Source organism: Conger conger, chromosome 16 (assembly GCF_963514075.1).
Source record: "Conger conger chromosome 16, fConCon1.1, whole genome shotgun sequence".
Taxonomy (NCBI): Eukaryota; Metazoa; Chordata; class Actinopteri; order Anguilliformes; family Congridae; genus Conger; species Conger conger.
Window position 1 is genome coordinate 34,510,290 of NC_083775.1, and position 25,022 is coordinate 34,535,311.

Genomic DNA, 25,022 nt, shown 5'->3' on the forward strand with positions numbered 1-25,022 from the left:
CTTTCTCAGAGGGGTTAGTAGCATGGACCAGAAGACCACAGAGTCAGTTCTTCATAAAGTGCAGACCTATAGACTTGGGCTCCTCCTCACTCTCTCTGCCCTACGAGATAAATATCCATGTGAGACACTGCAAGGGATTGTAGAAGGAGAGACTGACAAAGACATCGACTCAATATTGAGTGAAATTCAAGATACAAATTGCCCAGACAATTTTGTCTCAGTTATTGAGGAAGTATTAAGACAAGTAGCAGATGACCTTCCTGAATACCAAAAACTATACACGTGGAAGAATCTCAGTGATGCAAACAAAGGAATAAAGATTCAACATGTGAAAAATAATATCAAGTTGTTGAATTTCACCAAGATAGACATTCGTACCCTCAAAGATGTCCTTATTGGTATCTCCATGGCTGTTAAAGAATCTTCAACAACTGAAAGTCAGGGAGGAGAGAATATTGAGGGATATTTACCCAGAATCACCCAGCTGGCTTCTTTACTAATACTTCTCCTATCACAGTCAACTGAAGATAAAGGATGCCTCCTTGAAATTGGTACTGGCGAAGGGAAATCATGCATCCTAGCTATGTTTGCAGTGATCCAGGCCATCAGAGGAGCCAAGGTTGATATTGTGACCAGTTCTCCGGTTCTTGCAAGACGTGACCAAGAGGAATGGAGAAAACTCTATGACATGTTTGGCATAACATCCTCTGTTGTGCCACCACCGCCACTGAAAAATGAGAGTGCACCTGAATGTCATGAAAAAAGACTACAGGATGCCTACCTTAATCAAATTGTGTATGGAACTGTGAGTGACTTTGCTGCAGATACACTGAGACAGGAATTTGAAAGACAAATCACTCGTGGGGATAGGGAATTTGACTTGGTAATAGTTGATGAGGTAGATTACATGACATTGGACAGTGGTGTTCAGGTGACATTTCTTTCACATGATGCCAGTGGCATGAGGCATGTTGAGCAAGTCCTTGCAAGCATCTGGTCCATGCTGTGCTGCTGTCGACCTATTGAAATGGAGGAAACTGGGCAGACGGAATGGATGACTGGAATACAGTATTTCCACAAGGCTGCAAAAATGTCTGTGATGGGTTCAAAAGCATCAGAACACTTTTCAGAATTTGACATTTTGCTCCCAGGGGTACAGTTAGGATTTTACAAACAAGATGACATTGATCAGTTGATGCAGAAAGAGTCAGAGGTACAAAAGGAGGATAAAGCAAATGATTTTCAAGATGATAACTGGAAAGCCATTGAAACATTCATGACAAAAATTGGAGTGGAAAAACAACATGATCTGCTCTTCATTTTTGAGACAGCTTTGGAACAAGCCATTTCCATCAATTGTTTTAAAGTTACAAACAATAAAGCAGCACCACTGCATGACAAAAAAATGGACAAAGACATGAACATCAAAATGCTCCTTTTGGAGAATGGTCATGCAAGTGAAATAATGTCTGAAAAAGCACTCATCGAGGCATCTGTTCAAGAGCTGAAATCTAAACTCAAGTATTCTGATGTGTGCAAGCCAAACTCAAAAAACACTGAAGGTTTTATTGTTATTCCCTCATTTCTTAAGCAGTACTTGGAGAATCGATTGCCAGTGTTTGTGCATAATGGCTTGAAGGCCATTGCAATGACACTGGGCAGAGAGTACATGATTGATGTGTCCTCATCTGCTGCAATGCCAAGCGATGTCAGTGAGTCTGACAGACATCTCTACCATGCCATTGTCCCTGTGGACTACCAAGCCAGTGGAGTGCTGGAAAAGAACAAACGCTGGGGCGATGGCCTGCAGCAGTTTCTGGAGATGAAGCACCAGCTATCAATATCTTCTCTGTCCAGTGTAACAAATTATATGTCCAATATGCAGTTCTTCAAAAGATACCTCAAAGGAAGTGGAATTTTTGGTGTATCTGGAACATTGGGTGGGGATTCAGACAAAGTGTTCTTGAAAAGGCATTACAAAACAGACAGTTATTTGATACCATCTCATCGCCATAACAAGGTGATTGAACTCCCTACCCAGCAGGTTAGTGGTGATTACTCTGATTGGGTAGAGGCGATTTGCGAGAAGACATGGGCAGCTGCAGACAGGGGGCAGGTGGTCTTGGTGGTGTGTGAAGATGTGAAGACTGCAAATGAGCTTCAGAAGAAGATGGAACCTCAATGTCGACAGATCACCATGTACACAATCAGTGAAAGGGATTACATTGAGGAAACAACATTTACAAAGGGAAACATCATTATTGCCACAAACTTGGGAGGACGTGGCACAGACATAAAAGTGGATCATGAGGTGAATCAGTGTGGTGGACTCTTTGTCCTCCTCACACATTTTCCCAGTAACCGCAGAGTGGAGAAACAAGTGTTTGGACGTACTGCTAGGAAAGGAAACCCTGGTATGGTGCAGATGATACTCCACCTTGACCATCTGGAACCAGCATACCAAGGCCAACCAGTGGAGATCATGAGGCAGCTAAGAGAAGAATATGAAGTCCATCGCATTTCTGAGATGGAATCTAATGAGCTGCTGGTAAATGAAATGAAGGAAAAACTGTTTGCCACTTTTTGCAAATTTCTTAAAGAATTTGACAAAAATTACACAAAGCAAGAGAGAGATAACTTGTTAAAAATGAAGGCACATAATGTGGAAGATACTATCAGACGTCAAGGTAAGAAACTTGATTACAAGCCTGCTCTTGATGCTCTCAAAGAAGCCTGGGCATTGTGGCTCACGCTTTCTGAGCATAATATTGAACAACACAAGAATTTCTCTGACCTGGAAGCTGACTTGTTTGGACAGTTGACCAGTACTTGCAAGATGATTTTACTGGGTCAAAGCCATAAATTCTATGACTATCTCAAACAAGCTGTGATTAGAACTGACCTGCATTGTCGCACTAAAACAAAGTGTGACTATGGAGCAAAAGACTGCTGGCAGAAGGTTGCTGAATGCGATCCATTCTACAGAGCTGTGGCGCTCTACAACCAAGCCTACATCACAATAAACTTGGCAAAGAAAGACTATAAAGCAGAGGCTATGAAATTACTTGAGGAGTCAAAGGAGACTGTGGATGTCTACATTTCAGAGACATCAAATACCGCAGTTGCTGGTCAGATGGCAATGAGAGGACACTTTGAGCCGCATCATGATGGTGCTTGCAATTTTCAAAGCCAGATGCAAGCTCGGATGGATATTTTCAAAGCTTGGAGAGAGTACATAGCCAATGCTCTAGACAAACTTAAAGAAGTTGAGAGAAATAACGCTGATGCCATCACTGAAGAATCCTCAGTATATTCACTCTCAGATGAGAAGGACTTTGCCACCACAAATGAGCTCATGAGCATGTATGAGTATGGTCTTGGAATTGTGTTTGAAGTAAAACAGAAACCAAAATTTAATCTGAGTGCTTTGTTTTGTTTTCTACTTGGTGTAGCCCAGGTTCTAGGTGGTATTCTTGTTTGTGCATTATCCTTTGGCTCTGCCTCTCAGGTTGGTCTTGGATTGATTAGTGAGGGTGTCTCTGACATGATTAGTGGGTTTATGGGTATGAAAACTGGAGTTTTTAGTTGGGCATCCTGGGCCATTTCCAAAAGCATCAGCATTGGAATATCATTGCTCACTGCTGGATTTGGAGCAATCAAGTCAACTGTCAAGTCTGTATACAATGCCACAAAAGGCTTACTAAATGGAACAAAGACCCTCTCCTCTGTTGCTAAAAGTGTCATCCAATCAGGGAAAACCACATTTATGTCAATTAAAGCCACTGCCATGTCAGCAGTCTCTTCAGTATCTAGAAGCTCAACGAGGATGGGTACAGATATTGTGGTCAAACAGACTTTAAAACATGCTTGCAAATATGCTGGGCAAGAGGTTGTTAAACAGACAACAGTCTATGCATTGAACTACGCACTTGATGCAGGACTTACTGCTGCCTTGAAGAAACTTGTGGATTCTGTTTTTAGAAAATCCTTTGAAGATGAAATAAAACGAAATATTGATTTAAATCACACACTTACATGCTTCATATGCCTTGGTGTTCCAATGTCAGCTCTGCAGAAAGAAGATATGGACTTCAAGATTGACAAAAGTAACGAGAAAGACATTGATGCAATGACAAAATCAATGGTCAATGGTGTTATTCCTAGTCTCATGACAGACTGCACCACTGTACATGAGGTTATTGACAGACTCGCTGAGGTGAGTGGAAAAGCTTCAGAACTCTTGGACAAAGCAAGAGTACCTGGCAAGGTCCAAGCAATCATCAGTGGAAGTCTTGTGATAGCAAAGTACAGCACAGTCCTAAAGCAAATCTTGGAATCTATCCCAACAAATAAGGTTGCCAATGAAATATTTGTCCCCAAATTGATCGAAGAATTTAAGCAGCATGTTGAGAACTATGACTATGACAACAGACATAATCTCCCTGATGTGATACGCCTGAAGGATGAGCTTTTGGAAACAATCTCAGGCATGGTGTACCAGGCATTCAGTGAGGCATGTGCCACACATACAACAACACTGATGAAAGGGATTTTCCGGAAGAAGATTAGTAAGGCAACAGAGGCAATTGGAAATACCTCAAGCAATATATTTGGCAGATACAAAACCAAAGATTTTTTCCAGGAGCAGCATCAGAGATATAATATGAAATCCACAGGAAAGATTGTAACAGAGAATTTGTCTGAAGCCGAAACACAAACTCTTCAGGATTATATAAGTAACATTTCCAGCACAGACCGTCCAGCTTCTGAACTGGACCTCTATGTCCTCACACAAAGTGACCTGCTTCAGGGCAAAGGTATAAAGGTCATAATGTCCAACAAAGATGGACAACCAATCTATGAGAATACCTACCCTGGTAATAACCCGTCAGAAGGATGCATCACTCTCAAACTGACCAGAAAGCCAAAGAATGCTGAAAAGTACGTATTTCTGAGCTCTTCATTTACATTTTAGACATTTTATTAACCTTGAACATTCAGAAGGATATTGCTGTTTTTGGCTGTTCATAGCTTAACCAAGTTTTCGGAAAATTAATTCTATATAATATTTTTGATCTGCTCTTTCAGTGAGAGGGGCTTTTTCCAAAGAATGACAGACAGAGCCCGAGGAGTGCAAAGTCCCCATGTTGGCCATTACACAATTATCCACCCAGATGGCTACGAGATTCCAGTGTTTTCTGATGGTCCGAACTGCCTGTACCATGCTGTCATCCAGGCAACGACTACTGGTCAAGAACAAGACATCCGACAACAATCAGAACTTCTGCGCAATGCAGTACAAAGAGAGGTAAGCCATGGTTTCCTTTGCCTGTGATAATACACAATATCTTAACAACATAAAATTAAAACTTGCACTTACTTGACAATTGTTTTTGGTTATTACTGCTCTCCAAGCATGCTTTGCTATTGATAGATTTGGTGCTTTTCACTTGTTGAGAAACGTATGGATTTGGATTAAAAGTGTCTGCCAAGTGAATAAAATGTAAATGTACTTAGTTTTGTGCTCAGAGACTTGTATTTCTGTGTATATACAGTCCCTGTGTCCTAGTGGCTTTTCTTGGTCTTAGCTTTTGGTTGCATCTGTCTACAAGCCTCTCCATTATCTTGTGTTCCTGTCTTTCGTCTTGTATTTAAGCATTCTGTCAGTTTTGTTCCTCATGTGTTTATTTTTGTCGTCTGTCTCCCAGTTTATTGTTTTTATTGTTTTATTACAAAATAAAGGCTTGTAGACAGATGCAACCAAAAGCTAAGACCAAGCAAAGCCACTAGGACACAGTGCAGCCAAATGCAGAGGCAGACCCAGGAGGTGAGTAGTGAAGTGAAGTAACAGAATTGTTGGCAGTTAGACTGTACATCCAGACTAATTGCTCCCTACACCCCGGCAAGACCATTCCGGTCTGCCAGGTCTGGTCACCTTGTAGTCCCCTTATTAGGAACAGCAGGTGGTTGAGCTGCAGTGGTGGAATGACCTGCCTACCCCTGTCAGAACAGCAGAATCCCTCCCCATATTTTGACGCAGACTGAAAACACACTTTAGTCCTCAGACAATCCTCCCTTATGATTTACCCCCCAATATCCCTCTTTTATACCCTTTTTTTTTTACTTGCATTAACTTGACTATTGTTTTTTGGTTATTAGTGCACTACAAGCATGCTTTGCTATTTATGGATTTGGTGCTTTTCACTTGTTGAGAAACATATGCACTGGTAATAATAACTTTGGATAAAAAGTCTGCTAAATGAAAAAAATGTAAATGTACCAGTCTCCCAGTTTATTGTTTTTCCATATGCTTTATTACATCCATTTTGTTACTTCATTTCACTACTCACCTCCTGGGTCTGCCTCTGCATTTGGGTGCAGTAGTTCCTTGTGACTAAAAGTATGCTTATGGTAGAGCAGTTATCTTCATTTCTGGTCCTGGCAGGCCATATCAGACTCAAAAAACCAGGTGCCTGCCTCGTCCTGGCTTTGTTTTCATTGGGAGAGAATGCATGTGAAGTCAGAATTCATACACCATCATGAAGACCAGAGAACTAACTCTGGCTGAAAAACAATTAAACTGTAAGCAGAGAGAACGGAAGAGTTCATTAAGAAGGCTAGAACAGAACCTGGGTGTATCAAGTACAGCAGTTGAGAATGTCTTGCCAATAAACCCCATACATGTTGGACAAGGAAGGCAATTTCAGTTGATGACAGACAAATCCTATGAGCTGTGAAGAAAACCCTAAAACAGTGGTCAGTGACATCAGCAGCATTCAGAGGGCAGGGGTGACAATATCACAAGCCACCATTTGTGGAAAATTTTGAGAGCAGAATTATAGAGGCTACACTACAAGATGCAAACCTCTCATCAGCAGCAACAATCAATAGGCCAGATTAGAATTAGCCCCCAAAAAATTAGATGAACCAGAAGAGTTATGGAACAAATTTTTATGGACTTACAGTTTGAGACCAAAATCACTTTAGCAAAGTCATACAAAAATTTTGTAATCAAATATTAAAATGTATTGCTTTAGTGCTTTGATTTACTTTTAATTAATCAGTTAACTTAATTTTGAACAGCTCAAAATGGGTGGGTGTTGTTAGTAAATTCTGAATTTACTGATGAATGAGAAAATGACCTTTATCCCAGTGAAGAAGCAGATAAACCGTTCTTAGTAAAAAGCCGGAAAGTTTATTACAATCAGGAAAATGTACCAATGAGCAATGGTGTTTGGGGTGTTTATAGTGTTACATTTGCATATATTCAAATATATCTACAAATCAAGTGTAAGCACTTCGGATTGGGCCATTCAAATCCTTAATGGTAGTGGGGCCTTGCCCCGTTCCCCCCTGGAGCCCAGTGGAAAATCCCCAGAGGGGGAACCTGGAAACTGATAGCAGTCATTACCATGTACTGTATATGTGAAGTGGTCCAATACACAAATCAGTGTCCACACAAAAACAGCTGTTTGTGTAAAATGGTAAAACATAACACATACAGTGAAATACTGTGAAATAAAAGCTGATTGTCTATACTTTTTTCTCATGTTTATGTTTTGATCTGAAACCAAATACACTCACTGAGAACTTTATTAGGAACATATGACTTATTGGTCTTCTGCTGCTGTAGCCTATCCAGGGGTTTGGTGTGTTGTGTGTTCAGAGATGCTGTTCTGCATACCACTGTTGTAATGTGTGGTTATTTGCGTTACTGTCACCTTCCTGTCAGCTTCCACCTGTCTGACCCTTCTCCTCTGACCTCTCTCATTAACAAGGTGTTTTTCCCCGCAGAACTGCTGCTCACTGTATATTTTTTTTGCACCATTCTCTGCAAACTCCGGAGACTGTTGTATGTGGAAATCCCAAGAGATCAGAAGTTTTTGAGATACTCAAACCACCCCAATTATTCCTCTGTCAATGTCACTTAGATCCCATTTCTTCCCCATTCTGACATTTGGTCGGAAAAACATCTGAACCCCTTGACCATGTTACAGGTCTATCTAATACAGAGTTCACCGAGTGTATATATAGGTTTAACTATAATAAGCTAATTTCACTCTACCATTACTATAGTTGGAGGGCACAAATGACCTGTGTGAATATTCTGTACCAAACAGTCAAACTTCCTTTGGAAATACTCATGATTGGCGTTTGCATGGTTCCATATAGCATATATACTATCTTTCTTTCACATGCCATCAGGTTCTGTCAAGTATTAATGAATAATTACGATGTAAAGTTCATGAATACATTTTTGCGTGATTGCTTCAGCAGTTGTATAGCTGTTAACAGAAGAGAAGTTTAGCAGTGTGTAGACTGTCAAATAATAGCATATATGTCGCCAAATTGTGCCTTATTTCCCTTCCAAACATTATATAGTATCTTACTGAAAAATAAAAGACATAAAAATGAAAGGAAACTTATAACGTTGAACTTCTATGTGCTACTTTTCCTACTTTTACAAGTAATGTAGATTATAATTACCACTCAAGCTTGATTATAGTTGTCCTGCGTTGCTCTCTTCTCAACAGCCCGAAGATATCTTGTTAAGCGAAATCCTAAGAGGTTCCTTTAACCCCTTTTTCTCTTTAATACACCTTTCACCGTATGTTTATAAAGTACACCCATCAAATATCCATCCTCTTTGGCCTTTACCTTATCCTATGGCTCCCCCTTCACGGAGATAATTATATGAATTATAGAAACAGAAAGGAAACTTATAACTTTAAATCACCTAACAATGCTACCTTCTACCTTATAAGTAATATAAAATATAATTACCACCCATGCCCTAAATATAGTCGTCTCGCGCCGTCCCCCCCTCCTCGTCAAGCGAACTCCTAAGAGCCTTTTTTAACATCTAAAAGCTCACTCCTTATATATCCTGAAACTTGTACAGAAGTGTACCTATACTGATAAGAATCTGGCACAGAAAGTACCTGTTGTACCGAGTGGCACAACACTCACTCTCGCGACCCATCTAATGGACCTATTCATCATCACTATTATCTGTCTCACTGTCATTTCCCCATACCTTAAAGGGAGTTTCCCAACACTTTATCTCATATACCCCTCCAGTAGGGAGTTTCCACCATCCTAGCACTTTCTCTACATGCTCCTTCGTGTGTCGCCGTAACGGATCCACAAAGGACATTCAACTTATGGCTGCGTGTAGCTCACTTCCTAACTCCTCCACAGTCAGTCCTTTGAATCTATCTCCTAACTCCTCCACAGTCATGCTGGAACACATTCTACGCATGGCCTCAGTCAGACCTTTAGCCTTGCTCCTTAGTACCCTAAATCTAAGTCCTCCGACTCCTCTGCTGACAAGTAGGGCTGCACATTAGCTCTGAACCACATATTTTTCCTCTTACGGGCGTTCTTACTACCACCTCAATGGCATGTGCGAGGGGTTAACAATGCATTCCTGCCTAACGCATCTCCTGTCAATCTCTCATCAGGTGGGCCTAGGGCCGGGTCCTCGACACTTTATCATTCAATGATTTGTGTATAGAAATATCAAAATAAAGCTTTACGCAAGCAATCTATTCTTGAGACAAGGTGAATATAACAAAGTTTGAATGGTTTGTCGAGCTGAAAGAGCAACAAATATAGTCATCACAGGGCTCAAGAGTTTTTTTGTGAAACAAGTTTTTGCATTCCCCATTAATTATCAGAGGAAGAATGTCCTCAAAACCTTTCAATATTTGGAAAGAAGCTTTCTATGAGTGCACCGCACTGAACCAAGCTGAATATTATGACATTGGAGTGGCATGTCTACCTTAAAAGCTGTAGGAGGAATCGCATGCCGAAATTTGCCTGGAATATTAATACGTATGCAAGAGAAGAGACTGTGTCTGCTGAAGTAATCACACGAATAATGTTCACTTTTTTAAATATAAATGAAGCCGATTGTGTGATGGAGCTTTTGGGATAAAACGGTTATGTCTATGAATGATAATCTTTCTGGGAAGGAACATTTTTAGTTATTCTGGGAAGACCAATTGAGAGTAGATCTCTCTCTTGCAGTGTTACATGTGTACAAATGTAAAGCGGGAAAACCTCCCATTTACTCATATTAAAGGACACAACTCATACATTGTCAATATGAAACCAATGCTATGAAACTTATGAATCTTCCTTTGTTTTCTATATCAGCTTAACCAGAACCTTTCGGGATATGCTGGGTTAGTGAGACTCCAGAAACACTATGACGAATGGCAGAAAACTCCTGGACAATACTCTGTCATCGGAGGAGGAACAAAAAGAAGGAAAACAATAACAACAGGATGCAAAAATGAGATGATTGATGAAGACTATAAGCGTGTGATCTCACCAATGAAAACACATGAGTATTCTCCTGGGACATCAGAATATCAGATTGCTGAGGTCCTCCACCTTGGATATGTTGGAACATATGAAGAGTTAAGTAGTTTTTCATCTTGGTTTACTTCAATTGACAGAATCATATTAGTGACTAAGAGCCAAAGTGCTAACAGTGTTTCAGATGCACATGATGACCGAGGAGTCAATTATTCCTTCATTCATACATTCCTTTATTCATTATTTCTTTCATCATTCATTAATCAGCCCAAAGATAGGTTACATTAGAGCTCCCAAGATAAATACAAGAAACTTTTCAAGTATTGTTTCTGGGATGACAGAACCAAAACAGAGCAACTGAATAATTGTTATGCCGGGGGGAACAGATGAACCAAAAGCAGACAGTGGTGGAGAAAAATGGCAGGTTTACTAGCAGGTGAAGGGGCAGACAGAGCGTAGTCAAAAAGCAGGCCAGGGTCAAAAACTGGGGGGTCAATCCAATAAGGCAGAGGTACAGAAATCCACAACACACAAAGAATAGTCCAGGGAAGCAGGCAGGGGTCAAAACAGGAAATCCACAAAAATACACAAGGGCAAGGACTAGGAAACAAGGGCAAGGACTAGGAAACAAGGGCAAGGAAACAAGGAGGCTAGAACTTGGGGAAGGAATCAAGGGCTCGGGAACAGAAGCAGGACAAGACGAACTAGCAGCGTGCAACTGAAAAGGACAGGTATAAATACACAGGGGAATGAGACAAACTTGGCGGGGCATGGGAGTGAGGACGGTCTAACAAATAAACATCAGGTGAGACACATGAAAGGGTAATGAGACAATAACGAGGGGGAAACAAAAACGCGGACTGGAATCACAAAGACACACATGTAATACAAACGGCTCCGGACTAGGGAGTAGACCATTTGCAGAGAATCAGGAGATGCAGAGATACAGAGAGACAGGTGCGAATACTTCGCTGAAACAAAGCAAGTAATCAGTGATAGAATAGGGAGGCGGAGTTACAGAACAGAATTGAAACTGGAGATGCATTAGTAAGTTAGTTAAGTGATTTCAATTACAAATACCCAAAACTAGTGAATGTTAGTTTGTTAGTTTGACAAACATATTAGTGTGTTAGTATAATTAGTACTGTACAAATTCTATGTTAGTTGGGATTAGTATATTAGTGCTATGTACAAACATGAAATGGAGAGAAAGCAGGAAGTAAGGAATGCAAGATTGGAAGGAAGATTGAACCCCGGAACTACCGTAAACACCCGAATAGCGGGGCACGCAGACAAGGGAGTGACTGGACTAGTAAACATTCAGACTCAGACATCACAGGGGAAGACAAGTGCACAGACTAATGACTATAAACAGAACACCAGACATGAATATGAAAAATAATAAATAACAAATATAAACAATGATAAACTAACACATAGAACACAGGAACATAACAATAATAGCTTATATTGTGAAAGCGATTATTTACTTATAGTTTGTCATTCAGATAGTTTTTGCACTTAAGTGTTCCTTGGAATCAAAGAACCATGGTAATATACAAAAAAAACAATCTTGAGGATTAACACCTGCATGCTTAAACTGCTCCTGCCTCCTAAATATTGTAATTTGTTAAATGTCATGATGCAACATTTTGAGCAATAGACTCATAGACTCTTCATCAAACTTACAATGCTCATTCAATGAATATAAACAGAACCAGACATGATATATGAAAAATAATAAATTACAAGAATAAATAATACTAAACATTACATTACATTACATTACATTATTGGCATTTGGCAGACGCTCTTATCCAGAGCGACGTACAACAAAGTGCATACCCATAACCAGAGATAAGTTCGCTGAAAGACCCTAGAGGTAAGTACAATTTCAACTGCTACCTGTACAACAAAGAAAAGGACAAGGGCCTTTTTTTTTTTTTGAACAAACAAACAAACAAACAGAGCAAAAGTCACCAAAGTTAACTATCCAAACACTGCTTACCTAGCCAACTAAAAATACCGATACACAAAGCAAGTCACAGAGACAACAATTAAGGTTCACAGGGAGGTAGGGAGGGATGGGGAGAGGTGCTGCTTGAAGAGGTGCGTCTGATACACTAACACACTAACACACAGAACACAGGAACATAACACAGTGGGCTGGAATCACAGTATGCACTCCATCTACCCAAGTCATTGTATGTTGCGCTTCTCCCATGATGCAAATGCACTTAAAGGAGGATTGTGCAATAATGGGCTGATATATTATGATTATGTATTCCATTGAATTGACTGAAGTCCACGCAATTAACAAGGGTCAATTTTTGCCTATGATTTCTCCGCCTCTATAAAGCAGGCACTTACATTGCATTTACGCGGCAATAACAAGTAGTTCAAGACGGCATTTGCCCCGTCAAAAACATAGTTCTCGAAAATGGCTGAACAGATTACGAAATAAACTTCAATGTTAGTCAGAAAACAGTTATAGCTTCATAACCAGGTGGGATATTTGGTTCCATGACTATGTCTGTATCGAATAATTTGCAAAACAAACTTGTATTTCTGCCTAACCAGAAATATGTCATGTGAAATAAAAGTGAGTTAAGAAAAATGCACAATGTGTTTATTCATGCAACTTCTGAATAGGATATTTTTGTTATTATATTGGAACATTATTTTTTGATGTAGAGAAATGGTATCAAGGCGGCACGGGTAGCACTGCCGCCTCACAGCAAGGAGGTCCTGGGTTCGAATCCCCGTCGGCGTGTCTGTATGGGTTTCCTCCGGGTTTCCTCCCACAGTCCAAAGACATGCAAGTTAGGGTGATTGGAGAGACTAAAATTGCCCGTAGGTATGAGTGTGTGAGTGAATGGTGTACGTGCCGTGCGATGGACTGGCGACCTGTCCAGGGTGTATTCCTGCCTTTCGCCCAATGTATGCTGGGATAGGCTCCAGCCCCCCTGCGACCCTGTTCAGGATAAGCGGGTTAGGATAATGAATGAATGAATGAATGAATGAATGAATGAATGAGGATGAAATGGTATCAAGGATTTTTTGAATATGCCTTTTATTATCTGAGTCTGTGACTAGGTCAGGGCTGTAAACCATTAGTTTGGAATGGGGGAGCCTGCTGTTTTATTTCCCTGCATTGCAAATAAGAAAACAGTCTAAGCTGCTGTTCTAGCAGTAAGAGTCTTTTTAACAATCTGGCATGGCTGTTTTGCACTTTTATAATGTCACAGTTTTTTGCATGATAGAAATATGAATGCAACAATAATTTGAGACGAGGCGGATAAAGAACATTCCTATGGTTTACAGAGCAGACTAGTTCATTACAATGGACACTTTGAGCAAATTTGCCAGCTTAAAGTATTTTGTGTCTTTCTCAAAGACAATAACCAAAACTAGATATTCAACAGTCTTTTAGCCGCATGTGTTGACAATAAAAAATGTATGCTGCTCTTATCCATTAACTTGAAAGTTTATACCACTTTTTACTGACAAGGTCTTAATCATATCTGTCAAATACTGTGAAGAACACCTGAGCCAGATTAATTCCATCTTTGTCTGCCAGACAAAGGCCCGATAAGAGCCTGAAACATTATGATATTAAATAAATTAAAGTATATGGGAGCTATTATAGTATGTTCTCTTCCTCATGTACTTAACTTAATTTGTTCCATCTTAGCCCCAAATATGATGTGTGTGTCTACCTAGCAATGTTACACAAAAAGCAACACAGTCTAGACAAGTAAAACCTTAATCAGCAGTGTTGGTTTGAAATTAACACTTCAAAATTGACTTCAAATCAAAGCAGTTGCACAATAGAATTGATGGATTTAGGATGATTCGTGGAAAATTAACTGATATTGTTTTTTCTTAACTGCATTGAATAGCCTACGCAATACAATCAAATGTGAACGGGGAACTGTGGAGAAGGATCATTTCATTCCAACGGACACGATGACTCGAGCTCGAAAAAATATAGGTGATTTAAAGAATCTGAAAAATGCAAAGCAAGCAGAGCATTCTAATCTGTATACTCTGGTGACAAAAGAGGACAAAAATGGACACCTGGCCATGCAGGTTCTTTATCAGGACCATCGTGTTGCCTTGACCACTGGAGCAAGCAAGTGTGCCTCAGAATGCAGGTGAGACATACAGTATCAGGACACGTTTGCATTAGACAGTGCTCTAATGCAGCAATATTATTATGTCAATATCTTCACTGTTTCACAACCAATCTCATTGTAATTTTACAGGTGATTTTGGTTCTGATTTTGGTATAGCTATGTTACATCCTTACTCAGTTGTGGACACCCACTAAAATGATAAAAAAAAGACTTGTTTTAGCAACCATAACTCGGTTTAAATCCTTTTGAGACCCAGATGCGCCCTCAGTTAGGTGTGTACAGCCAAGTGAAGTTTGTCATGCAGCCTCTCCACCTTTAGCTCTATATTATATTCTAGATTATAATAAGAATATGAAGAAAATTAACAAATGTAAAAAAATGGTGCTTAAGTCAGTGTTCAAATGGTCAAATAGTGTTCAGTTAAATTACATTTAAGCCAGTGGTATAGCGTGGCATGTATACCATGTAGTCAGTTACTTTAATTCACACTCTACAGCAACTATGGATTTCAATATTCCCATAAACAGTTTGTACATCTCTGTTCTTTTAAAATACATGCTTCAGTAGCATCACACCAAAGCCTATACCCCAACGGTTATTGTAGGCAGGGGTGGTTATATACAAATTGAAATGTCATTTTTCCGTTGCATACAGTCCCTGGGTGAGATTACGTAATAGGAGAATATGACTTCAACTTGATTAATTTGTGCAGTTAACCCATTTATGTTTTGAAATTCTGTTGGTAGCAAGTTACTAGCATGTTTCTTGGGTGCTGATATCAGAGCACAGAGCCAGAGAGGAGGATGAGGATGCTGCTGGTCCACACTACTGCCCTGTGGAAGAACATTAGATCATACAGCCCTTATGGGAGGCATATTGCTCTAAGTGACAAAATACTGATTTAACAGTTATCCACAGTTACATTTGGGTCACAATGACCTCACACCAAAGAGATACTCACAGCCTCCTTCTCCTCCCTTTCTCTCTCCAGGGCACTGTTGGCTGATACACTACTGAGTGGGGATGGTGAGGCCTTGCTGAAACAGGGCATGATCATGGCCAACCCCATATCTTCCCAGAACCTCAGAAAACATGCAGGTATAATAATAATAAGTCTTAATAGCGTAATAGCCACATAAAAGTGAGTGAATTAAAAAAAGGGTTGGGTACTAAAATATGTACAATCTATATGATATGAGTTGTGAGATTTCATGTGCTAAAATCAGATAATGTGCCCTGGGTCCTGAATTGTGAAGAGTTTCCTCTGAATATGGGGAGTGGGGGGTAATTAGGTATTCTTTTTAAATGTCAAGCGGCAGAAAGTTAGAGCAGTGTTTCGCAACCTTTTCCTTCTGAAGCACACTTTACAGCAATTTACACTATTTTTCAGGTGAACTGCCCCTATAAATGTTAAGTTCACACTAGCTGGAGTGCCAGCCCCATTATTCGTTAAGGCTGCACCCAGCCATTCTCACCCTGCGGTCCTCCACACCGATAGGGGTGCTCATGAGCCACACCAAAGTCTGGCAGGAGGTGTCAGCACCTGACTGGGTGATAAGCACAATAGCCAAAGGCTACAGACCAAAGAGAGACAAGCCCATGTTCTGGAAGAGGAAATCTCTTCCCTTCTTCACAAAGGGGCAATTTGTCTGGCTTCCCAAGATCAAGCCAATGAGTTTGATACGAGTACACAGTTCTACCCTTCAGTCTCTCAGCTCAGTCCACGGGTGTTGCAGACTACACAGCTTGATGGCGTCAGCCTCACAGGTTTTGGCACTAGACCTGTTGAGAATGAGGGGGTTTATGAGTTCACCTCAGCTCTGTGACATCTCCATCTCCATCATGGTGACACGTGAATGCATCGCAACTCGGCATCATTAGGAGAACAAGGACTTTCACACTCAGGGAACCCCTCCCGGAATTGTTTTCATGAGGAAGGTAGTGTGTACAGCCACATCCCTCTTTGGGTGGGGGGCTCCTCAGGAGGGACGCATTATGAATGGGCTATGCTCAGCTCACATCAATCATCTACAGATACTAACTATATGGCTAACTCTCCCGCTTAAAGGGGTGTCATATGCTAGTACGCCGCGAGCACACGACAGTGGTATCATATGTCGACCAGCAAGGAGGCATGCGCTCTCTCCAGCGATAATCAAGCTGACATACGGCTGGTTTGGAGCTGCTGTCACTTTCGGCCGTCACCTGCAACCCTGTGCTCCAGGAATTCTGAACACGGGCGTGGATCTGCTCTTCCATACTGAAAGAAGGGGTGTAGTAATCAAGAGCAACAGCCTTAGCTGAGAAGCTACAGGTTTTCGGAATATAAAAAATAACCACATTCTGTGAGGTTGGAACGGGGCGGAGAGCCAGACACGACTGAGGGAAATAACCCTTGTAAGCAAACACGCAAACGTGTTTGCCACTAAATCCTGGGAGGGAGCAGACAGAGCTACCCAGAATAAAAATAATCAGGGCTTCTCCCGGAACAGAGGGAGGAACTTTTTTTTTTTTTTTTTTTTTTAAATCGCAAATAGAAATGAAGCCCAAAACGGCTGGAGAAAATGAAACAACCCTTCGAAAACCAGGGCGAATAACCCAACCAAAAACAAGTGCTAAAATGCTTTGCACTCACGGTCGCAGACCGATGAAGAAAATAAAGTACAACCTAGCATGAAAAGGCTAGGCATGAAAATAAAACCATGAGGCGCAGCTCAGGACAAAAATTCAAACCAAAATACATACCAGGGACAACGTCCCCAATCCCTGACTCGCATGAGTCCAAAAGAAAAGAAAAACCAGAACCCTAGAGGAAGGCATGAGTGAACACAACACCACCAGCTGCACGCCTTCCTTACCTTTAAACTTTTCTTTTAACTGATTAGAGAAACCAACACTAGCACCGTACCTGACTCGTAGATTCACAGAGTCTACCTGGTGCATTACCGGCTTAGTGCAACTGCAAGTTTGACACCAAAGCATTGGTAGACTGTCAGCACAGCCTTTAAATACCCTGAGCCAGCACCTAGTAATTAACGAGGCACAGGTGCAGCCAATGAAGCCCCTGCCCTCTGGCGGCCTCAATCAGCAATTACCTCCAAACCATGACACATTCTCCACTTCCTCCCATTGGTTCTTTTGTTACATTCAGAGAACCTGTAGCTGAGGGCTCTTTATCAAGTTAATTATATTGTAAGAAGCCTGAAAATTAAGAATGTGGAAGAAGAGACTGCATTCAATGTACAACAAACTGAGCTGGTGGGTTTGAAAAATTGCTTGAGGGAATGAAATGGAAATGTTAAAAGTTTGGGGAATAATTTTAGATCTGCACAGCTGTTGGGCCCTTGAGCAATGCCCTTAACCCGGCATTGCTGCAAGAGGGATTGTCTCCAGTTTAATCAAATCACCTATAAGCTGCTTTGGATAGAAGCATCAGCCAAATAACATGTACTGTAAACAATCAATAAATTAAAGAGGAGCTCCTTTCCCCCCTGTTATGGCTCACTCATAAGCTTACGAAAACAAATTGTTTGGAACTTCATTAAGGAGGAAGACAGCACTGGTCAGCTCAGTGACTTCAAAAGGGCTGGTAGGCTAAGGAACACCTCTACAGTTCATTTGGTGAGAATTTTTGCCATAATGAAGAAACCCCCCCCCCCCCCCCCCAAAGTCCTGTCTGACAGGTCAGAAACACTCTTCAGGCGGCAGTGACTGTTCTGGACAGAAGACTTCACAATATCTACAGAGGCTACACTGCGAGGTGCAAACCATGGGATGCCCAGGTTACAGTTTACTAAGTAGTACCTTAAAGAGCCTGAGTTCTGGAAAAAGCATGTGTGGACTGATGAGCCCAAGATTGACTTGTGTGACAATGATGGCAAGAGGGAAGTAGAGGCTGGAAGAAACGGCCAAGAACCAAAGCAACTTAATTTTAAATCCAATGTGCTGGAGTATACAGCCAAAAGAACAGAACCACTGTCCAAATATTTATGGACTGCACTGTTCATTCTATTTTTTGTACTTTTTAAATAATTATTTTCATCTGGTTTCACACTAAAATGATTTTTGTTATACTGTATTTTTGTTATTTTTGAAATGTACTGCATTCCATCCATCCAGTTTAACTCCATTCAAAACAGACTATGGTTTAGGATTTTACAATACCATTAACGCAACAACATTTGTTTTCTGAAGGCAATCACATTTATAAATTCAACAAATCAGTAGACTGTGTTCAGTATTGCTTTTGTTGTGAAATGTGTTGTTCATGCATTTTCTTGTACGTCGCTCTGGATAACAGCGTCTGCCTGTAATATAATGTTATGTTTATTTTTTTTCTCTAGGTATACAAGTTTGTGCACCTGCAGGAAACTATCGAACTCTTTCAGATGCAGGGAGAAATCTTTACTACAAAGCCGGTTACATGAAGTTAATTACTGAGTATGAGAAGATGGGCATCATTGACCAAAATGCTCAGGACAGACTGAAGACATGGGCAAAAGAAGATCACCACCTGAACAAGAATACACCTGAATACAAGCAGATACTTGAACGTATCACACCTTCGGGCAGGAATGAGAGCCATGCAATTGCCGGTCATGGGAATAATAATTTGACAAGGCCTGAAGAATAGGAAGGGGCCCTCAAAATCTGTATTTAACAGGTATTATTTTTGGGGCGGGGCCATCCCGACTCAGAGATGTAATACGCAATGTGCTGAAAGATGCCTACATTTTGGTTTGACCCTGGAATTGAATGGAAACAGGTCATTTTTGTACAAGCTCTGTGATCAATATATTTTTGGCTTGATGTCAGTGGGTCCTTATGGTCCGCCCCATAATGCAGTGCAACAATATTCCGGGCTCAGTCAAGAATAATGCAGAAAACATGTTTGCTAAAACGCATAGAGCAGTGCGACGACACATTAAGTGACCATATTTTACTCTGTGGCCACAACGCAAGATATTAACTATAATTAATTTTGTTGTTAATCCTCAGTTATTTTTTATCAAACCTGTCATTGGCTGGGTAACTTATCTGGAATATGGAATGAAGTGTGTTTTCTAATTGTATAATCACACTAATAGAGAACAGTTCTCATTGTATACTCATTGTATGGTCACACTAATAGAGAAGAGTTCTCATTATATACTCATTGTATGATCACATTAATTGGAACGTATATACATGCACTAAATTCTGAAATACTTAAGTTCTTTGTGAGGTCTCTCAAGACCAGGAATGCAGGTTCCATATCTATCGCCCAATGCCAACCAGGAGGCAAAATGTGTGTGTGTGTGTGTGTGTGTGTGTGTGCGCGTGTGTACGTGTGTCTGTCTTTCTTCCTCTCTCCTTTTCTCTCCCATTGCATTTGACCTACTTGAATCCCAGGCTCAAGGATATAAGGCCCATCTTATCACAAGAGCCAGAGGAGACACTTCATCTTGAATCCTGGAAAAACATACAACTCTGGAAGTTATCCCTGATTTAGAACCGTTGGTGTGAGGTTGGGCTAGGGGTCATCCAATATGCATGCTATATGATGAGATCTAACCAATCATTGACTTTGTTTATATTACTATATGCTAATGTATTAACCGTGTACCAATCAGAGGTACAATTATGTATGTTGCTATATTCCAGAGGTAGGATAATCTATGTATTAGCAAGACACTTTTTGATTAAATATGGGGGAGACTGCCTCTGTCTCTTCAGTTCATGCTTGAACACCTTGTGTGTGTAAGTACTGGACTCTTTCTGCAGATAAATAAATCCTTTTCTTCTTGGATACACCTGGTTGTCTCTGGTGTCATTATACAGAGGGAAATTCCTCTGCTCAACAGGAGCAAGTATATAATACCTGATTGAGATATTTTTTTTTTTTTTAGGTTTTCATCTTCATTTTGAAGAACAATATCTTGGCTTTCATAATCTACATTTCTTAATGCCAAATTTTTAAGTTTTAAAACGCAAGATGTCAAAGTGAAAGTATAGTGGAGCAGTACTGTAGATATTCATGTGTATAAATTAATAACATGGGTCCATGTAAGCTGTTACAGATATGGGTGTCTCCTTAGCAAGTAAATAATTATCAATTGTTTGGATTAGGATTACACTTTGGGGCGACATTGGCTCAGGAGGAAAGAGGAGTCCTCTGGCAGTCGGAGAGTTGCTGGTTCAATGCCGCCTTGGGTGTGTCAAAGTGTCCCTGGGCAAGACACCTAACCCCCAATTGCTCATGATGAGCTGGTTGGTGCCTTGCATGGCAGCCAATTGCTGTTGGTGTGTGTGTGTGTGTGGGTGTGAATGAGAAGCATCAATTGTACAGTGCTTTGGATAAAGGCGCTATATAAATGCAAACCATTTACTTTGTTGCTCCATCCAAGAATTGTTTAGTCCTGTCCAGAGACAACCTCAGGACAAGAAACAACCTCGCGGGGCCCTCTGTAGAGTAGTACACCTGCTTACGCTCACTTGCTGTGGTGCTCATCTGTAGAAAACAAGATGACACTTTTTCATATGCAATTGGATCCAGAGACATTAATTCCACTAGGGGGAGCTAGGACAATGCGGTCAATTTCTTGTGACTGACAATAGTTAGCCCAACCTGCACAGGTCCAGAGGCCCTGGTTCTGCTGGCTTTCATTGTTACTCAGCACATAGGTTATCAGTTAAAGCCACAGGTAACTCCACTCAACTCCTTTCTTGCCTCTAAACTAGCTGCTTTAAGGTGAAAACAAATGGCAGGAGACCCAGCAGCTATCCAAGATCCAAGCCATCCATAGTTCAATCCTTCTGCCCAGCATATATGTAATATCTGAGACTTTAGGTGGGAGCAGGTGGGAATGAGTGTATAAGTATGGGCCTGTTCTGCCGGAGGTCAGTAATGCATAATGGAACTGACAGCGATGCTGTAGAGTCTAGCCTCTGCAGGAAACGGTTTCAGATGCTCCCAGCCGACAGGAGAGCTAGCTGTGCTCTGACTCTGACAGGGAGAAGCCATTACGTTAAATCACTGGAAATCCAAGGTATTTTTAAAAAGTCCAAGCAGACTGCTCTTCAAACATTGCAGTGATGGTAAATCATCCACATTATAAGCCAAGGAGGGTCTAGCAAAACAAAACAACATACGCAGCTTAGCTGTTACTAAAAATGTCTGTTCAACACTTTTCCCTTAAAAAAGGCTACTTTAGCTTGGTGTGGATGACTGGAATCCCGTAGCTGAATGCTTTGGACTGTGGACTGTTCATCTAATCAACCCGTCTATTCATATGGACACGCTCCAATTCCCATGGCTTATTTATGCCTGGGAATTTGGTGCATCCTTGTATAAAAACATTTGATTGAAATATTGTAATAATAATTATCATTATTAATATTATAATTAATGGCGGCACGGATGGTGCAGTGGGTAGCATTGCCGCCTCACAGCAAGGAGGTCCTTGGTTCGAATCCCCGTCGGCCGGGGCCTCTCTGTGCGGAGTTTGCATGTTCTCCCCGTGTCTGTGTGGGTTTTCTCCGGGTACTCCGGTTTCCTCCCACAGTCCAAAGACATGCAGGTTAGGCTGATTGGAGAGTCTAAATTGCCCGTAGGTATGAGTGTGTGAGTGAATGGTGTGTGTGCCCTGCAATGGACTGGCGACCTGTCCAGGGTGTATTCCTGCCTTTTGCCCAATGTATGCTGGGATCCAGCCCCCCTGCGACCCTGTTCAGGATAAGCGGGTTAAGGTAATGGATGGATGGATGGATGGAATATTATAATTATTATTATTATTAGCAGTAGTCGTGTATTAGGTATTGTTATTGTTGTTGTTATTATTATATCATTAATAATAATATCTGTGATTTAATCATTCCAGAAGAATGTACAGTGAAACAGCGGCACTCAATATTCATGAATGATGTCAGTTTCAGTATTTTAGACTGGTTGAGATATGACTTTTTCTACAATGTATTGTTAGAAAATCAACTTATGCACTGCCTTCAGCCTTATTTATGTGTATGGGTTCCAATATATGGAAGTGATGATTTTAAGTGGGTCCCTAGTTCTTTTAGCAAGCATGGCTAGCATGATTTTAGCTGTACTGGAGGTCCATGCCACATTGTCGATTTCTGCTTCAGAGCATAAGCTGCTCTCTCAGAGCTTCAGATGCTGCAAGCTGCTCACTTCAGAAATAATCTCTGTTCGCTAGGTATTGAAATGCAAGCATCAGATCTTGCTTTCTATTACAGTTCCTTTTAACTGACATGTTCATCATTGTTAAATATGAAGCATACTATATACTATATACTGGCTTGTATACTGTGCAGGATACATATGCTGACATTTTAAAAGCTACCAACATGAAAACATGTCCATATATGATATGATATAAGAAAACATATGCACATACAATATGTCCATTTTAATGTATGTATCAGACATTATACAGATTGTTATATGTACAGTACCATCTGTAAGCATTTGGACAGTGACACATTGTTTGTTGTTTTGGCTCTGTACTCAACAATTAAATTGTTAAAGTGCAGACTTTGAGGGTTTTTACATCCATATTGGTTGAGCACGGATGGTGCAGTGGGTAGCACTGCCACCTCACAGCAAGGAGGTTCTGGGTTCAAATCCCCGTCGGCCGGGGCCTCTCTGTGCGGAGTTTGCATGTTCTCCCCGTGTCTGCGTGGGTTTCCTCCGGGAACTCCGGTTTTCTCCCACAGTCCAAAGACATGCAGGTTAGGCTGATTGGAGAGTCTAAATTGCCCATAGGTATGAGTGTGTGCCCTGCGATAGACTGGCGACCTGTCCAGGGTGTATTCCTGCCTTTCGCCCAATGTATGCTGGGATAGGCTCCAGCCCCCCTGCGACCCTGTTCAGGATAAGCGGGTTAGGATAATGAATGAATATTGGTTGAGCAGTGTAGGAATTGTAGCTGTTTTTATACATAACCTCCCCAATTTCAGGTGACCAAAAGTAATTGGACTATTGGCTGCTCAAATGTTTCATTGTTAGTTCATGTGTAAGTGAGCCAGTAAAAGGTCTAGAGTTGATTCTAGGACTGTCACCTGCATTTGGAGTATGTTGTTGTCGTCGCTCAACATGAAGACCAAAGTGTCAATGCCAGTAAAGCAGGCCATCATTTGGCTGAAAAGGAGCTGAAGTGGGCTGCAGTAAAGGTCTGGAAGAGCATCAGCAGGGAGGATATGGCCCCTTGTGAGGTCTATGGGTCATAGACCTCTGGCAGTCAATGATTGTAAAGGATTTGCAACTAAACATTAAATATGAGGACTTTATTTCAGTTTGTTTTAATTTGTCCAATTAATTTTGATCCCCTAAACTTTATCATGGTTCACCCAATATGGATGTAAAAACCCTCAAATTTAAGCTGAAAGTCTGTACATAACCACACAGTGAGTATTTTATTTAAACTTTTGTTTGTACAGAGCAAAAGCAACAAAAATGTGTCACTGTCCAAATGGACTGCACTGCAGTCTATTTTGTTCTTTCAAAAATTTGTGAATTGATGGTCTGAGAAGTTTGTTCCTTAACATCCATCAGTAAAATATGCTAACAGTCACCTATCTTCTGTGTATTGTGCGTGTGTGTGTTTGTGTGAGAGGGCTACTCCCACAGGACTCATGCAGACACAATCACACACCAATCCTCAGCTGTGGAATGCTATCCTCAGCCATGTTGGTGGTATACTGGATCAACAATGTATCGCACAGATATTTAAACGACGAAAGTGATACACATTTGAAAGCCGTTTGTCATAATTCAGACTAAATTAGGTACCATATAGAGATGTAGTGTATGGGCTATGTCCACTTTATTTATACCTTAAGTGGATATTGACCACAGCCTAGACTGGTGTTCGGAAACATTTTCTCTTGGTCCTCACTCTGTAGCACTTAAAGATCCCAGAGTGGCATTATGAAGCAATGAGGCAAGGTGCTGTAGAAATGCATCATGATCATTATTGCTGGCAAGCATCAAAATTTCAATGACATGGTATAAGAAAGGAAAAGATGATATGCTTAGAATGTGGCTTCTGTAATTTTTCACTGGAAGCATACTTTGCTGCCAAAATGACATCTGCACAGCAGGAGGTACTATAATCAGGGAAGTGCCATCTCACTGGCCAATCAGGTCTGTGGAAATTCTTCTTAGACTCCTCTATCAGATGAGCTAAAAGTAGTTCTGCAATCAAACCAAATTTAGCTGCCTGTTTTCGTCAGACTTCCTGCCTGACTTCTCCACAATCTATAAATGGTAAGATTAGCCATAGTCTGAAACGGAGCCATTTAACCACAGCAACAAGGTGGAATTTACTGCAAATAATGTTTTCGAAACTCGGCACATGCGATAACCAACTTGCATATGAATAAAAATCCTATGAAGGCAGCGAGGGACTATGGTGTGTTGGTTCGTAAATCTCAAGACACACACGCTGCAGTTCTAGTACAAATTTCATTCAGAAATGTCCCGAGAGAATTTCCTGAACTGACTCATGTGCAACTGAACCCAGCTCTAGTGAAACCAACAAAGTAATTCCATAAAACATG

General features: G+C 40.9%; 1 protein-coding gene across 1 annotated transcript; it reads left to right on the forward strand.

Moving 5' to 3' along the window:
- Positions 1-1,648: 1,648 nt before the first annotated feature.
- On the forward strand, positions 1,649-20,255 carry LOC133114185 (uncharacterized). Its single transcript, XM_061223354.1, has 7 exons — positions 1,649-1,858; positions 2,045-4,941; positions 5,089-5,308; positions 10,162-10,427; positions 14,229-14,483; positions 15,457-15,563; positions 18,809-20,255. The coding sequence occupies exons 1-7, from the start codon at positions 1,649-1,651 to the stop codon at positions 19,096-19,098; spliced, it is 4,245 nt and encodes a 1,414-aa protein (XP_061079338.1). The 3' UTR covers positions 19,099-20,255.
- Positions 20,256-25,022: the final 4,767 nt, after the last annotated feature.